At 40.4% G+C, this 16,724-nt stretch overlaps 1 protein-coding gene and 1 long non-coding RNA gene across 7 annotated transcripts in view; both read right to left on the bottom strand.

Annotated features, from left to right (window-relative positions):
- LOC308185018 overlaps positions 1-13,740 on the bottom strand; it is a 38,926-nt gene extending 25,186 nt beyond the window's left edge. The window contains exon 1 of the long non-coding RNA XR_013943073.1: positions 2,091-13,740. This is a non-coding gene — a long non-coding RNA (uncharacterized lncRNA). The remainder of the gene's footprint in view (positions 1-2,090) is intronic.
- Positions 1-16,724, bottom strand: part of RAI14 (retinoic acid induced 14) — an 86,207-nt gene that overhangs the window by 61,807 nt on the left and 7,676 nt on the right. For all 6 annotated transcript variants that reach the window (XM_080572561.1, XM_080572557.1, XM_080572560.1 and 3 more), the window contains exon 2: positions 13,747-13,839. In XM_080572561.1, coding sequence (XP_080428687.1) covers positions 13,747-13,782 — 36 coding nt within the window. In that variant the 5' untranslated portion in view covers positions 13,783-13,839. The remainder of the gene's footprint in view (positions 1-13,746; positions 13,840-16,724) is intronic.

The raw sequence follows: 16,724 nt of genomic DNA, 5'->3' as shown, positions 1-16,724 counted from the left end.
AATATAGCAAGATCACATTCTTTCCTATTTGTTTTGCTTAATCACTATGGATTACTCAAACATACTTGAAAAGAGGATGCATTTCAGTTGTGTGTGTGAAAACAAACAATTCATCGAAAATCCCACACACACTGAAATCAGAGGAGGCATGTTTCAGGTCAGACCGTGACCATGCATTGATGGAAACTTGGAGCAAACATACTGAAAGCATCTGGGATACAAAAACATAAAATATCTGATTCTACAACGTCCTGAGCACCTTGTCACTAAGAACATAGGCCCCTACTGTTCAGAAAAAAAATAAAGGAGGCTTTATGATCACGGCCATTTATGGCTTCCATATTTCAAATCAGCCCTCTGAATCCTCCTGATGGAAGTGTCCATGCAAACCCCATGCAGTCCTATCACATATTTGGGACAAACCCAGAGCGGCATGCAAGGAATGTCAAATCTTCAGAAGAATCAACAGCAACACCTCACCTAACTCCCCACAGATTTTTAATAGCAGGAAATTCAAGAGACAGTTTACAACAGCCAGCAGACATACAAAAGTCAGAACATGCTGAGCAGTCTCAAGCTATGTAGAGCTATGTAGAGACAAAAATAAAGCTAGGCAAGGCAGAAGCTGGTTGTCTCTCCTTAACAGAATTTATGCAGCCCCCATGTTTCCACAGTATTCAAGCACTGCAGAATCACTTCTTTTTTTTTTAATCCACCACAATTACCCTGTATAAATATCCTTACACACCACTCTCTCATCTTAAATATATGAAATGTGGAGTAACAAGTACCTGCACAAGATTACAGAAACCTGCACTGAAAAATGAGCAGTTGAGTCCTTCTTCCAATCTTCTAGCTTTTCCTTCCTTTACTGCACCAGCTGGGCAGTTCTCATGCTGATAACCTAGGAGCTTAAGTCAATCCTGACGGTGAGATTTACACTGCCCGTTCTCCTTTTCTAAAGGAGGCAGTATACTGTTTTACAGCCACCTTCAGTGAATTCACAAGCTACTTAGAATTGGTTTGTTTTCCTTATGTCAAAGAACATAACTTCATAGTTGTGTTTACTGCATGTACAGAGAGCTGAAACAATACTACATTCATAAAGCTGGAACTACTAAGCACTATATAAGTAATTTACAGACCAAAGATGCAAGCCTGACAAAACAAGAAAACAACAGCTATCAGTGCTAAAATAGAAACATAAATCTAAGAAAATAAAAATGCCGCCTTGAACACAGCCATTAAGCTTACGAGAGTTTGCCAGAAGAGGTGAACGAGTAGAAGAATTACTACTGCAGAAGAGCAGGAAGAAATATGTCATTAAATAATATCTATATACAATTTCTAGGTAATAGAGGGTTGGTTGTGTCATCCCCCCCAGCTTATAGACAGACACAACCTGAATCTCACTTTGCAGGAAACAGGCAACTTAGCATTTCAAGGATAAATTGTAAAGTGACTTGACCTTAACCTAAAGCAGGAGGGGAGGGGGGCAGATTATAAATCTATACTCCAGGTATGGAAAATCCTTTGTATGAATTGGAAAAAATACACCATGGCAGAACAATTACATTCTTATGCTACCAGAAGAAAAACACCAGTGACTGCCAAGTACATTTCAGCTACATCTTAACTTACTGAACTTGCCTTCCTGCACCCTAACGAACAGCTACCTAATGTTCTTCCATTTCATCTCATCAGGAAATCCCAGACTGGACTCGATGCCTTCATTTCAAAAACACAGAACTGCTACCCAAAGCAGATATGGTGCATTTGGTGGTTACACATAGTGTGTAACAACTGAGCAAGCATCCATACTTCAAAAAATGAGGAAAATTATACCACGCACTACCCCAAAGTCCTAATCAATACAACAGAATCTGATGATCACCCTTCAACAGGCGTGAAGAAACTTACCTGCAGACATTTTCCCCACACGATGCTTATGTTTGCCACATCTCATTCGTTATGTCACGGTTCACCCAGCATTACACAAATGACTTCCAACTCAAACGATCCTCTAAGAAAAGCAGCTCTACTCATAAACAAAACAAAATCCAGCCTTCATCTAATTTCATGCATCTTACCATCATCTGAGTAAATGGAGATAGCTGACGTGCACCACCACAGCAAATGGTCAAGAAATCTTTGCTGTAACATTAATCTGAGCTGCCGGTCCTCACAAACACATGGATAACACAACCTCCTTCTCAAGAGCACAACATGCTAAATAACCAGCACAGCAATCCAGCTGAAGCGAGACCTGGCTTGCAAACAAGGAACCTACATTAAGAGCAACAAAACCAAAACACCCTGAGCAACTTCAAGTTTACCAGCAAACAACATATGCATTAAGAAGTGGTATTTGCTACTGCAAAAAGAGAGCTGCCCAACACCAAGCCTAGGACAGCTTTGTTGCTGTACAGCACTTTGCACGCAGAGCCCTGTTTGCAACACCTATTCCAACATAACTGCCAGGGTGCACACCTGCTGCTTGTTGTAATTGTCATCATGCACTGACACACGATGGGAGACAGCTGTGACAAGTCCAGCAAAAACAAAGAGCAACAGGCTGTTTGTACCAAAACAGGGACATAACTGGGTGGGCAAAAAGAAATTCACAAAAATGCCACCCTTAAGTATGCTTGTACTGTGCCAGTAAGCACACTTAACACGTGCTCCAAGATAGCTGAAACTTGCAGCCTGCTCAAACAGTTATGTTGTACACAGTGTTCAGATGCCCTTAGTCCCAGACAGAAGGATTACAGAAAAATATCCAGCTTCCTCACCTGATAAACACACAGAATTAGTTTGGTCAACCCATCATACTACAAAGGCCTTTAAAACTCAGCCTCCAAATCAAGTGTACATTTACAGATTCAACAGCTTCTATGTATGTATTCACAAATCACTGTCTTCAACCAAATCCCCTCTTCTCTCATTAAATGGGTTGTATTCAGAATTATAATTTCAAATTGGACTGCATTGCTACACAATGTTTTTCCCTGTTGTTAACTGCATGTTGACAAGAAGCAACTAAGGCAAAACGACAGAAGAGATACACTTGCTTCTCCTCCCTGACCTACCATATGGCTTAACGGTTAATTAGGTGCATGTACATGATTCAGTTTCTTCTAGATTGAGTATGTACCAACCCGTTTGCAACTGGTGCATGCGGTAAGATTTCCTGCAAGCAGTGCATTGACTAGCACTCCATGAGCTCACACAGTTGCTCACTTTTATCCCCAAGTTCACCCAAGTCTCAAGTGGTGCACTTCACTTAGACTTCTGACAAATCTATAAACTATAGATCTGAGATTCATGTTAGAAACACAAAGTCACTGAGGGGCTGACATTGTTCCTATCGAATGGAATTATTTCAGATCACAAGCAATCACCCCCTAAAGAAAACTAAAAAAAATAATTTAAAACAGACACCCAGACCCTATAAAGAAGCCACTACTGGATAACCCGTCAAACTAAGTATCCTCAACAGTCACGTGTATTTCTATCCTAGACTCAGAGGAAACCCAAGCCTCATGGAAGCCCTGCCATTTGCTTCCATGCAGTCAGCATTTTAGTTCTGGTTCTTGATTCAAAGCTCAGTCAAGCAGACTGAAGTCTTTCTCTAACTTCAAAGGGCATTGTTTCAGTCTCTGGATAAGCAGACAGGTTCCCAAAGTTTATGAGATTCCTAAGAGGTTTCCACCGCACACAGCAAAGGAAGCAAAGATGAAAGAAAAGTACGCACCTGTGAGCAGAGCAGAATGAGCATGTCAGACACACATTTAAGTACTGGTAACCACATTATTTGCAAAGTTATGAAAACACCCTGGCTTCTGTCATCATCTGTACCATTCCAGTGTTCTGAACAGTTAACTGTATATTCCATCTGAGATATGCACGTGTAGCGTATCTAGGGAGTGAGACTCCTCAGACAGCTATACAGCAGTAAATTTAGCTTGAGTTCCAGATTGTTTTTGCCTCCCCAAATCCAAATAGCATCAAGTATCACTAGCGTTAGGTGCTACACATGAGCAGCACTGAAAGAGGTTCCTACCTCAAAATACTTGAGGGTAAAGTATAAAGTCCATGTAACACGCAAAATGTAGGAAGAGAATAGTACTGTTGTAAGAATACACAGAATATCCTCTTGGAAGGGGCCCACAAGGATCATGTCCAACTCCTGGCTCCACAAAGGACCACCCAAAAAAACAGACCATATGTCTGAGAGTGTTGTCCAAACGCTTCTTGAACTCTGGCAGGCTTGGTGCTGTGACCACGGCCCTGGGGAGCCTGTTCCAGTGCCTGACCAGCCTCTCACTGAAGACTTTTTTTCCTAATAATCAGCCTGAATACAAAATATGAATACAAGCCATGAATCAAAGAGATTAAGACATCCTGCAGCTGTAGTTAAAATTTGACATTCAACCACAATGGCTTTCACCAACACAGTCTACAGTGCTTTTAAAAGCTTAAGTCTACATAACTCTAGATGGTCTAGATCTAGAAACACGAAAAAGATAGCTCCTTAAATAGCTTTTCATGTGTCAGAATAACTACATGAGTCCAGGCAGCTTTACTACTAATAGTTGGACAAGGATACTATAGCTTTTCCTGAAGCTAACCCTTAAGCTTTTTTTCAGCAGCTGTGAAAAAAGTAGAGGTATCTTGTTCTAGACTTAAGAGAATTTTGTATCTTCTGTGAGGATCAGCATGATTGCAAGCTTCCTACATGGTATGCCAAGATACAAATCTTTATACAGAATCACAAAGTGGTCAAGTTTGGAAGATAATCTTCCCTGCTAAAAGAAGGGTCAACTAGAGTAGGTTGCTCAGAACTTTATAGAATCATGGAATGGTTTGGGTTGGAAGGAACCTTAAAAATCACCCAGCTCCAAACACCTGCTACAGGCAGGGACACCTCCCACCAGACCAGGTTGCCCAAAGCCCCACCCAGCCTGGCCTCAGAACGCTTCCAGGGATGGGGCATCCACAGCTTCTCTGGGCAGCCTGTTCCAATGCCTCACCACCCTATGCGTGAAGAATTTCTTCCTAATAACCAATCTATATCTACCCTCTTTTAGTCCAAAACCATTACTCCTTGTCCTATCACTACATTCTATGATAAAGAGTCCCTTCCCAGCTTTTCTGTAGGCCCTCTTTAGGTACTACAAGGCCTAAGGTCTCCCTGGAGCCTACTCTTCTCCAGAATGAAGAACCCCAACAACCTTGCCCAGTCAGGTTTTGGCTAGTTATACGACCAAGTTACAGCCAAGTACGTAAGAATGACCACAAATTATTAGCTTTGCATCAATTCACAATTAAGTGATATATTTAAGAGTCTGTAGTATTTCAAAGTTCATTAAAGGAATATCATCTGTAAAAGAAAAAAAAGTTGAGCAGTTGTTCATAGAACACCTTTGCCACTGAGCTATAGTACACATACACTGTAAGACAGACACTGTGGTACTATAGCATTTTCTCACAAGACAAAAGACAATTTCCTTTTAGCTTTCAACCTTATATTCATCCCAATTTTGTGTTTTCCCTCTACATAGGTCTGCAGTTTTTAAACACTCCCTTAATCACTACAGCTAACACAGAGTGGTGAAACACAAACATCAGCCATCAATCTCACATGACACAAAAAATCTTCAGCCCACAGAAGTCCTCTGCACAGCTGTGCTAAAAAAAAAAATGCAACTTCCTTATAACCACCACAATCAACCACAATACAGGAAGTCCTCTTCATCCCTATTCCCTCTACCTGTCTGCCCAAACCTTTGAGCAAAGAAGGCATCTTCAATGAGGTGCTGGCAGTCCAACTGTCTGAACTGTCCCTAATCACTACATGGTATTTCCTGGGAAGAATGCCATTCTCCTCTACACTTAAGCTTCATGGATCCTTCAGAACATGCATGTCTTGAAACTCAAGGAGATGCAAAAGTGTGGCAAGCCAGGGAACAGAAAAGGACTTAACATGTCTCTAATGCTAGACTCAGCTGAGCACTTGACTACAAGCAAGCAGAACAGCTCCTTGAAGAACAGGACCAAAAAAGGGTTGCTAAATAAGGCAAACAATACACGTGTTTCAGTTTGATAAACTTTTTTTTAACATTTGCTCTCTGCTTGTACCATTCTCAAAAGATAAGCATGGAATGAAAAGGCTCAAGTCTTGTCTCCAACAGAATAAGATGTATGGGTGTTTTATTGTTTAGTTAATACTACAGTGCCTATTCTCAGCAAATGTTTTTATACTTAGTAAAGACAAGAGACAACACTTCAGATGAAGACTAGACCACTCATTAAATCCCTTTAAATGAGTTTTAACTGACAGCTGGACAGATTTTTTTTGTTGTTCTTAAAAAAATCAGACTAGGCACAAATAGTGCCAAAAAGGAAGAGCAAGGATATAGTGTACCACAGTAAGAACGCACAGACAGCTAATTTATCATATTTTTTATTTATTTTACTTTACATTTAAATCTTACTAAAGATAAGCAAATAAATGAAAAAAATTACAATTGCTTTTTTGCAACTCTTCCAAACACAGGCCTTTGAACTTTTGTGCTTTGTTTAAAGGGACACAAAAGACATGTTTCTACACAACAAAAATTCCTTTCTTGTTACCAATATATTTAAAAATACTATCTTTTTCCCCAGTGTGTATATGCCAACTTGCTTTTCTTTTTCCTACCCACCCCCACTTCATGCTGCCTAGTTTTCGTACTTGATTTAGTCTTGAACTGTGAACAAACTGGCTAGTTTCACATTCTAATTCTTCTGCATTGATCTAATACAGTTTTGTAGATCACTGTCCCAACCACTACAGGGTTTAACTCTAAAACAGCTTTGTAAATGGGGGGAGGGTGTCCTTTTCATTTCTGCAAAGGTTTTACATGTTCTTTTTAATGAGGGATCACATGAGGATGGCATGTGCAGAACACAGATGCAATGTGTTTAGCTGGCCAAGCGCTGCTCAGGTTAGCAGGGCAGAGTAGCGTTTGAGGCCAGCTAGTGACTAACCAATGTTTCTGTTCATACAGCCTCCAATGTTCCTCCAGCTCCAAATGGGAGAACAAGTGAGGAGGCATCTGGGATAACGAAGTCAAGAGGCCTGGGCAGGCACTTGGGAAAAGGAGACACCTTTCCCTTTCCCCTTCCCCAACCTAAATTTACACAGGAGTCATCGTTATTGTGTCACTCTCAGCTGGTAAGAATATGACTCTACGGCCAGTAATAATGGGAGATATTGTTCCTCGTGTAACTTGGGGCACAAACATGGGTGGAGGTGGGAGTCAAAAGAAGTGCAGGAGCTATGTATCATGTCCTTAGCCAGCCCTGCAGGTTTGATCTGACAGTCTTTCAGCCCCAGAGTTTCTTCTGACTTCAGTCACCAGATTTAACAGAGTTCCACTTGCCATGCAATGACATTGTGGGGCTAGCTGATCAGGGCTGCAGCTGTCCGTGATTGACCCAGTCTGTGGATGAACAATGCATACTTAGCAGACAAGGAACTAGCACCATAGCAATAACGAATTTGTAGCTCAATGACATTTTGTTACAGACTGACAAAGCACGGCTGGGAGCCCAACCAGGATGTTCTCTACTACACTCCCGACTATAATCCTGTTTTAGGAAATAACTACGTTTGTTCAGAGTAATCCAACTCCAGCTCAGGTTCCTCTGCCATAATTTCAACCACCACAATACATTTCTCTTTTGATCTACTTCCCTTTCTTTCTGTCCCAACCATTTGGCGATGCTGCAGGTTGTTTCCAAATTGTGACGTGATGAGAACCTGCAAGTGACCCGTTTTCATGCGCTCTGCCAAAGCTAGACACTTTCCCTTCCAGAGCTAGCAGATAGCAGGCATCCCACAAGGGCCCAGTTATTCCTTCACACAGAACAGGTACCAGCTTCAACATACCCAGCAGCTTCAACTGTCCCTGCAATCCCTTTCAGACCTTTCCTTTTTCCTTTCTGTTTTCCCCTACCCTTATCTCTAAGTCCTTGCTCACATGTTTTCTCCATTACATTTTCCTTCCATCACTAAAAGAGACGCTACATCACTTATGTGTCACTTTGGCCCCCTCATAGAGGGCTGAAATGCACAAGAATTAAAGTTCACATGAATAAAGTAATTTTCTTACTCTAAGTACGTTCCTGTTGTCAGTAATGTCGAAGAGACACTACGTGATGTCAAGATATTCACACTGAATTGACTGCAACAGGCAGCAAGTCCTACTCTATGGACTGTAAGACTCTGAATACATTTCACTTTTTTGCACAAACATGTAAGTTTTGCCTGGGAGAGCAGGCTGACTAGAGCAGAGTTGTACTCTGTCCAGAACTGGAGGCGTGACGCCAAACAGCTCCCATGCTGAAAATGCAGTGGAAGGTAAAATCCTCAACTCCAGACAGAGGGAGGCAGAAGCAGGAGCCATCACATTCGTTTCAAGAGAGAGGATAAATCCTCCTTTTCCAAGAGGAGGTGGAGGAGAACGTCCAATACATTCCAGAAAGTAAGTCTCCTCCTACACACTGTATAGTGGAATCCAAAGATCCAAAGACACTTACACACAACTTTCAGTAGTTCATTTTCTAAATAACCAGGGAGAGTGATCAGAAAACATTGCTACTCCATTTTATAGCCAGAGTGAATTTTGTATGCCTTTTTTGTAACAATTACCCTGGTAGAAAATAATATGTGTACACGGGGTGGATAGAGCAATTTTCAACAATCCCATGTTCCTTTTTAGGTCAATTGCAGTTTTCAGTGGACAAAAAAAAAAAAGGCTATTTAAAAGAGATTCTGCTTCATTATTTTTAAAGTTGCCCCACCCGCATTTTGTTCTCCCACACACTCACTCAGTCCAGAGCACATGGGAACACAGCAATTTCAGTGGAATGTATCCCAGCAATCTTTCAGTTCCAGACCCCCACACAGCATTTTATACTATAAAAACTGTTGAATAGGAACCTACTAGTTAGAACGTTGGGCATTAAAAAGAAGTGCCAAGCCTTAATTAGCATAGCCTCTAGGTTAAGACTGAGATATTTTATACTACAGCGTACCTAACAGCCTCATTACTTCAAGATTTATGGAACAATGACTACAACACAGGCCAAAAAGAAGAAATTTCCATACGAACTGAGAACTTTTCCTCCCTCATTTGATAGCAAAACAAATAGGCATTTCCAGAAATACCAGAAGTTTGAGCTGGCAATTAGCATTGGGAAATCCCAGCCTGTCTTGGCTCTGCTTCTGACAATAGTTACTTTTTCTGCTAAACTGCACAGTCAATTCTAAATTTTAAAGACACTGTAATATTTTAATTATTCAATATTGAAGGTATGCAGAAACAAATCCCAATCCTGATCTTCCACTTGCCCAGTCAACAGGGGCTATGTTGTCAAATCACAAGAAATGTTTATCAGCTGATCTTCAGTACTCACAGCAAACAGTCCTAAAACTTTTGAGTTATTTTCCCACTGATATAAGTCAGTGTGAAAAAAATCCAATCCATCACAACCTTCACATCCTTTTTCTAGAAGAATTATAAATACTGTTAAAAACAAATCACCTAACCAGGTCATCTAGCTTCCTATGATATCTTAGTATCAAAGAGCAAGATATGTAAATGTATGTAGGTGCCCACAAATTTGGATGAGCATCTTGTCATATTTAAGAAGCAGACAAAACATGTTTAGACAGGTTTGATATCTGTGTACATTTGAAAATCCACCCGGCCCTGATCTGCCTGTTTCAGATTCTAGACCCTTTTGAAGTCAGGCCACAAACTGACTAATTACTACAGAAAGCATTCAAATCTCAAATATTAACAACAATTAAGAGGCTCATTTAAACACCTGTAACACTGGTTTTAATTGGATTATTTCACATTCTACTCCAGACAGAAACACTGAAGAGCTTCTGAATTTATGGTTAAGGACACTTATTCTCCACCATATTCCTACAGTCTATTCCTGCAGATAAAATTCCTACAGGCAGTCCATAAATAAATTCAAGCTCTGAAATGATAGCACCTAATATTAACACAACAACTTTTTTAAGTATCACATGTAACAGGTGCCTTGAAACAATTAAAATGGCTATCCATTGGTCTGCTTTTAGATGTTACCAACAGTAGATTTTGAGTTTGATAACGAGGAGCAAAGAAGTAAGGAAAGAAGTGAGAAAAAACAGCTCCCCAGGCAGAAAAAGAGCCTAGTTGCTTTGTCAAGACATATGTGCGATTTCTGTCATTTTGTCTACAGATACTTGAGTATGCACAACCACTACCTGCCTTCTAGTCTCAGTGTTTGCTCCCACCTATGCATCCTCTTCAGATTTCTAGACTACATACATCCTCCTGTAACTGTACATCACACTTTGACAATGCTTGTTTGTGACAGAGCTATAAATCTCACTCCTCCACTTCAAATACACATGTTCACATGGCAACAGTCACCCTAAGGAAGGATTTCACAACAATTAAATGTGTCAAGGGAAAAAAGATTCTCCAGTTAATGGAGCTGCCTGTGCACACAGACAGTGAATCGGGCAAAGGAGAGGGGAGCTGAGTAGCAAAAGCATAAAATGCAAAGCCACAAGAGGACTAATGCTCTTGTCTCTCAGCTGTGGACTACACCAATTCTGCTAAATATCAGAATTAGCAGCCTTTTACTCCTGTGTTCCTGCAACTCCTTTGCAGTCATTCTCAGCCCAGTGCTTTTTAGGCCAATAATCTGAAGGCGTGATCTGACAACACAGTTAAAACAAGCAAAGAAAGGGAAGTCCTGCTGCTCCTCCTCATTTCACCATTCCTCTCGGGGCTGACCACATAGAGAGACAAAGCAGGGAGTTAACCAACTAACCCAGCTAAAACTAACCCCACAATGTAATTTTCCATCACTTTAGGTTCCTGAACTGACTCACTGTTACCCTCAACAAGGTTCAAACATCCTTAAAAACAGAAGGGCAGAGATAAAAGAAGAAGGAGCAGGGCCATCTCTTTTGAAGCTGCAAGAGTGGTACAGACATGGCACTAAAGCAAAGCCCCAGAGCAGGGAGACTTATACCTATGGCTAAGTATCTGCAGTTGTGCCCACTTTCAATTCAGCCATTCCAGAGCAGCCTAGAGAGGTTTAATATACCACTAAAGTTGCCTACCCGGTCTTAGCTTTAGCATACAGTTTTGTTATCAGACTTACTGCTAGAGAAGTGTTTGAGTAATTCCTGTCTCCCACGCATACCTTAAAGACTTATTCCTACTCCTCCCCTCTTCCTACGTTTTTTTTATGCTAACAATGAGGCTAAAAAGAGAGGTACCATTCCCTACCCCAAAACACCTCCAGTTCTACAGAATAAGACATTGAAGATTTCCTCCAGAATGCAGTACAGGGTAGGCAGAATGAGAGGGAAAAAAAAAAAAGTCCCTCTATCCCTGCTGACTTTCCTCTTATCCCCATCCTGAAAGCAGTTACCACATTTTATATAAATTGAGATACAAATAAGACTAATTCCAATTAAAACCACCTCCTTGTCCTCCTCCCAAATTATAGCTAAGGGCAGCTTCTAGAAACTAAAGAAAAGAAAGATAATTTTCCTTGCTTATCATGCACAAAATACAGAACAGCTCCTGTTGGCTGTTTTGAATTATGCCCTTAAGGTTTGGCTTCAACACTGAGGAAACAAAACTGTCTTGAGTTTAGACTGCTGTGCTTGTAGAGCTACATATCTAAACATTAGGTATCTTAAAAATCCTTTGTGGTCAACTTTGCAAGTTTGTTTCCAGCCAGTAGACAGCAGTAGTATCAAAACAGCAATTACTTTCAGACCTCCCTTGGTTTTGGGGAGAGGTATGAGTGAGCTATCAAGGCCAGGCGAGTAAGAAGTGAACCAGTGGAATTTATAACAGTGGGTGGACTAGCTACAGCAAGATCTAGTTGCATCACGCATGTCACTTAGCCTTTGCTCTAGAGCAGCAGCCCAGCCAACAAGCATAAAAGTGTGAATGAAGTCATCCTAACACACAGGCACACCTAACTTCCATTAATACCAAGTGTGTTCATGCTTTAGCCAAGGGACTCCTCTCATTACTCAAGCAGATGCCTAAAGGAAGTTTTACTGGTGTAGGTCAACTCGAACAGCAACTACTGCTACTCTTTGCATCAGTGGTGGCAATTTCTGACCACCAAGTAAGCAACTGAAGACCGAGAGGCATATGGAGTTAGATAACCGTGCCACTGGCCAACGTGTCCTGGTGAACAGCTAAAGCAAAGTATCTCTTAAACAGTTTAAAGTGTTTCACTCTGCTCACAAAGGTTGGTTGACGTATTTAGCTTGGTTATAGAGTTTAGCAAGGCCTCTTGCTAAAACGAAGGGGTAGAACAACCACCAGAACTGTTGCTACAGTGCCAGCACAGCAGCTGCCCGCACCAGATGCTAACCAGCAGCTCAGAAACTTTGTATGCTGTAATCAGCACATCCACAGATCACGGCACAACATCTCTTCCTTCCTTCCAGCTACTGAAGCTCATTACAAGCTGAGACCACTAGACTACAGAGATCACTCTAACTCTGTACCACAGACCATCTTTACATCAAAGTGCAGCTTGTACTGCTCCCAAGTGCAGTGTGTGATGAATATCAAAACTTCTAAAGAAGCTTTACTTTCAAATCTAATGTATATTCATCAAACTTGGCTGCTCTAAGATCCTGTGGGAATCTGGCAACAACAAACAACACCGCATCGTTTCTCTCAAAGCAGCACACAAGTTGCAGAAGGATGAAACATCACATTCTTTGTAGATCATGGAGGTTTTTTTGTTGTTTGGTTGGTTTTTGCTTGTTTTTGTTTGGTTGGTTGGTTTTTTAAATTCCACACAAAATCAGGAAAGTCAATTAAATCCAAAGTCACCTACATCACTGACTGCTCACTGCACTATCACATGAGCATCAACATTAGTGCATAGCAAGAAGCTGGAATGAGTAGCAGTAGGAAGAGGAAGAGAAGGACAGGACCAGACTACAGCAGTCCCACTGCTCCAAGGGAAGTACACTTGCTGTACAATTTCAGGCTTGGGTCCCCCCAGTACTACCATTAGCAAGAGACAACATGTAAAATGCGGGATTATGTCTCTCTAAATGCAGCTGTGAAGAGCGTCCTGTAGGACCTCTGTATTTATGCCTCCTGTCCTCACTGATCAAGCCTTGTATCCACCTCTCCTGTCATGCTGGAATTGATAAGCCACATCTTGCCCTAACTGTACAGCTGGTTCCTGTATTCTTGCTGACAAAGAAACCCCGACACAGGCTGGGGAGACCTTTTGTTAAGTGCTGAAACACCACACTGATAAGAATGATGATATGTTTAGACAGAAATGTGATTGGGCAGTAAAGTCTTTACTAGGCGTAATCCTGTACCTGGAACCAAGTTTCAGTCTGGGCACCAGCACAATCCAACAGAAGTTCTGCAGACCCTATATGTACATGTTTGATTCAGTTATTCCAAAAAGGGAGCAAGGTAGTGAAATACCATTACTTTGCATAACAGAGACTTGCACTCCAAAATAGAAACAGCCTACTACATGCTGTACTCAGCTGTTGCCTTTGTGCTTGGAAAAAAAGCTGTTATTCTCTGTAATTCATTAACCTACAACCTTATCAAGGTGGGAGTGAAGAACTTGTTTCCAGCATGGAAACCAGCAATCAAACCGAGCAGAAATACTTACGTCACTCTTCCTGAACTTTGCTTTTAAGCTCTTCATGCTGATCACATTCAACCTTCCAAATCTTTGAGGAGTTTTTTTATCCTTCTTCAATATCTAAACAAACAGAAAAAAAAAAGAGAGAAATAAGATTCCAACTTGATACCTTTCAGTTCATTGGCAGACAAGTCTGAATTCAATTTGCATACGTATATCACCCTTTGAGGGTTTAGCCCTCAAGCTCTAAAAAAGATTAACAGCCAGCTAAGAGAAGTGTTCTGTACTTCCAAACTTGAAAGCAAGCCTAAGTCTGATCACAGAAGAACAGAGGAGGCCTTTGCCAAAAACTCAAATGTACATCACATTATTACTTCCTACCTATCACTATAAGTACATCACTCACACATTCATACACGTAGCACCTCTCTCCCCCCACAACCAATTTTAACATTAGTGTCAAGGCAGCCATTTGTGAAGAAGAAAAAGCAGAAAGATATATGTACAGTCATTCAATTAAAACCTCACTATCCTACAATTGCAGGTCTGTACTGGGTAGACAAAGTACTACCTGCAAAAATTTAACCACTAACCAATTCAGAAGTACACCAAAACCATGCGTAACGCATACTAGTTAGGTCAATGCAACGTAGCAGGTAGAACCATCTAAGCAAGAGGGGTCATCACTGGAAGAACTGTTTCATACTTTTCCCCAAAAGAAATTGTATGTTTAATCTTGCAATCATAGCTATTTTTAATTTGACAATGCGCTATCAATTACAAACAGTCATATTCCCCTTTCCTCTCTTTCAAATGAAGAAAAGCAGCAGTAACACAAACATATACATCCAGCATTACAGACAAGCCGCAAACTTTTACAGGGAAATGGGGAAATAGCATCTAGAGCAAAGTTTCCTACAGCAAGTTACAATATACAACAATCCAAGATAAATGTAAATGGGGAAAACATAATAAAGTAGCATGGTGATGTGTTTATTCATATACAACAGTAGAAAAACTTAATGAAACAACTTGTGGACTGGACAAAGCCACCTGTACAAAAAATTTTCCAGCTTTCTTGTTCTACAGTGTGTTCAGTGGAATAGCCCACACACCCCATCTACATAGTTTAGCTGTTCTACAAATTCCTGCTGAAAGAAAAGTTTAAAGTGAAGGGTGTTCAGCTGTATAAACTTCCTCCCTCCACCATGGAAAAAAGAAAAAAAAAAGGAGAAAAATACTATGAGTCTAGCCAAATAAATAACTGAAAAGAAGACTGAAACATAAATTCAAACAGGTCATGGTGGGTCACTAATGTTTTGCATCACTCTTCAGAAACAGCAGATTACAGTTTGATTGGCAAAGTAAGATTCAATTATTCCATAAGAGAAAGTCCCTTATTATTATGAAGAAGGTTGCTACATTCTATGATTCCTCTACTATGAGCGAGTTTCAAGATGTAACTATGCAGTACGCTCTTTATAGAGTATATAAAAACGCTCCCACAGAACAGAACATGGAGCACCATTCAGGAAGAGGAATTAGCACTAAGTAAACATGTCACTTTGTTCAAACCCATATTTAATTGGCAGCCATTTAAGACACACACAAGTACATTTCTTTAAAAAAAAATAAAACAAACAAACAAAAAAAATCCCATACACTGCAGATACACAAATACATTTCCCACAGACCTCCAACAGGTAATTTGGATGGGATAATTCTGTAGGCTGTTAAAATATCATTAACTCTAATTATATGACTCTAATTAAATAATCATCCTAAAGTCATGTCAGATTCCTGACTGCTTCCACATAATACAAACATTAGGTTTTACTCTAAGTTCTTGCTGTTCGTCTCAAGGTACGGGACCACGGAGAATGAGATTGTGGCATTGTGTTTAAATCTTTATCGTGCAAGGGGGAAAACAACTGCAGAAGCTTTTCACTCCCTGCCTTAAGTGACAATTTCTTAGCTTTCTCCTGGGCTGAATGAACTAAAAAATTGGAAGCTCTGAAAAAGCAAAAAGAAAGAATTATTTTAGATTGCTCTGATAGAAGCATAACGCTTTATTTCTGCTACACCTATTCAAACTTTCAAGGAAGTGTGAAACTGCAGAACAGCTGTCATAACCTGCAGTGGAAATGAGCCTGAACCTCAGCAAGAGCCCAATAATCTCTTAACTCATTCTCTAGCAACACCAAGGATAACGAGCCTTGCAAAGACCAGAAATGCCACAGTACAGAGAAGACAAATGCCATTATATTTATCTAGCCTTCTTTATATACCACACCAGCAAAAGTTTTTTGGGGAAGAAAGATTTAAAAGAACTTTAAGCTCAGAAACATCACACAGTATCCTACATAATCCAAGTTTAACAGGTCTTTTTATAATTAGAAGTTAAACAAAAAGGTATTCAGTTTAAATAGCCTATTTATTAGGGTAAAAACAAAGTTTTTGCATGGGGAATTAAAAACATGAAGTCTTTCCTCACAGACAGATTGCCAAAGAATTGCCTGCTATAGGTCATCTTTCCCCTTCCCACCCCCTACAGCATTTTTGGCTCCCACAAACGAAATATTTGTTATAGCTCCCATGGAAATGAAGTACTGAAGTACAGAGCTATGGGAAAGACGGCAAATCCTTGTAGGTATACGCACGGAAGAGCTGCAAAGCTGAACTCTCTTCTGCAAGGAACCTGTAGCAGTCTAACAAGCTTTGCAAGCACTCCCAGTATGTTACTTTTCCCAGTTTCAGGAAGGAAGAAGGGAGGTGAGCTGTGTTTCTGCTAGAAGCCAGCTTATTTTTTCCCACAGGATACTTCACTTCTTGCGTAAGTGCATTTTATACATTAAATTTGAAACTTAAATCCACAGCATAATTAAAAAAGCATGCACAAGCACACAAAAACAGCATTCCTAAGTTTAGTGTGTGTCACATCTGTATTTTTTCCATAAAAGATAGTTAAACACAAACATTAAGATTACAGCTCATGTATCATAATG

Source organism: Anser brachyrhynchus (genome assembly GCF_964034855.1).
Source record: "Anser brachyrhynchus genome assembly, chromosome: Z".
NCBI lineage: Eukaryota > Metazoa > Chordata > Aves > Anseriformes > Anatidae > Anser > Anser brachyrhynchus.
The sequence above is the reverse complement of the archived record's forward strand: the minus strand, read 5'-3'. Positions and strand labels throughout refer to the sequence as shown.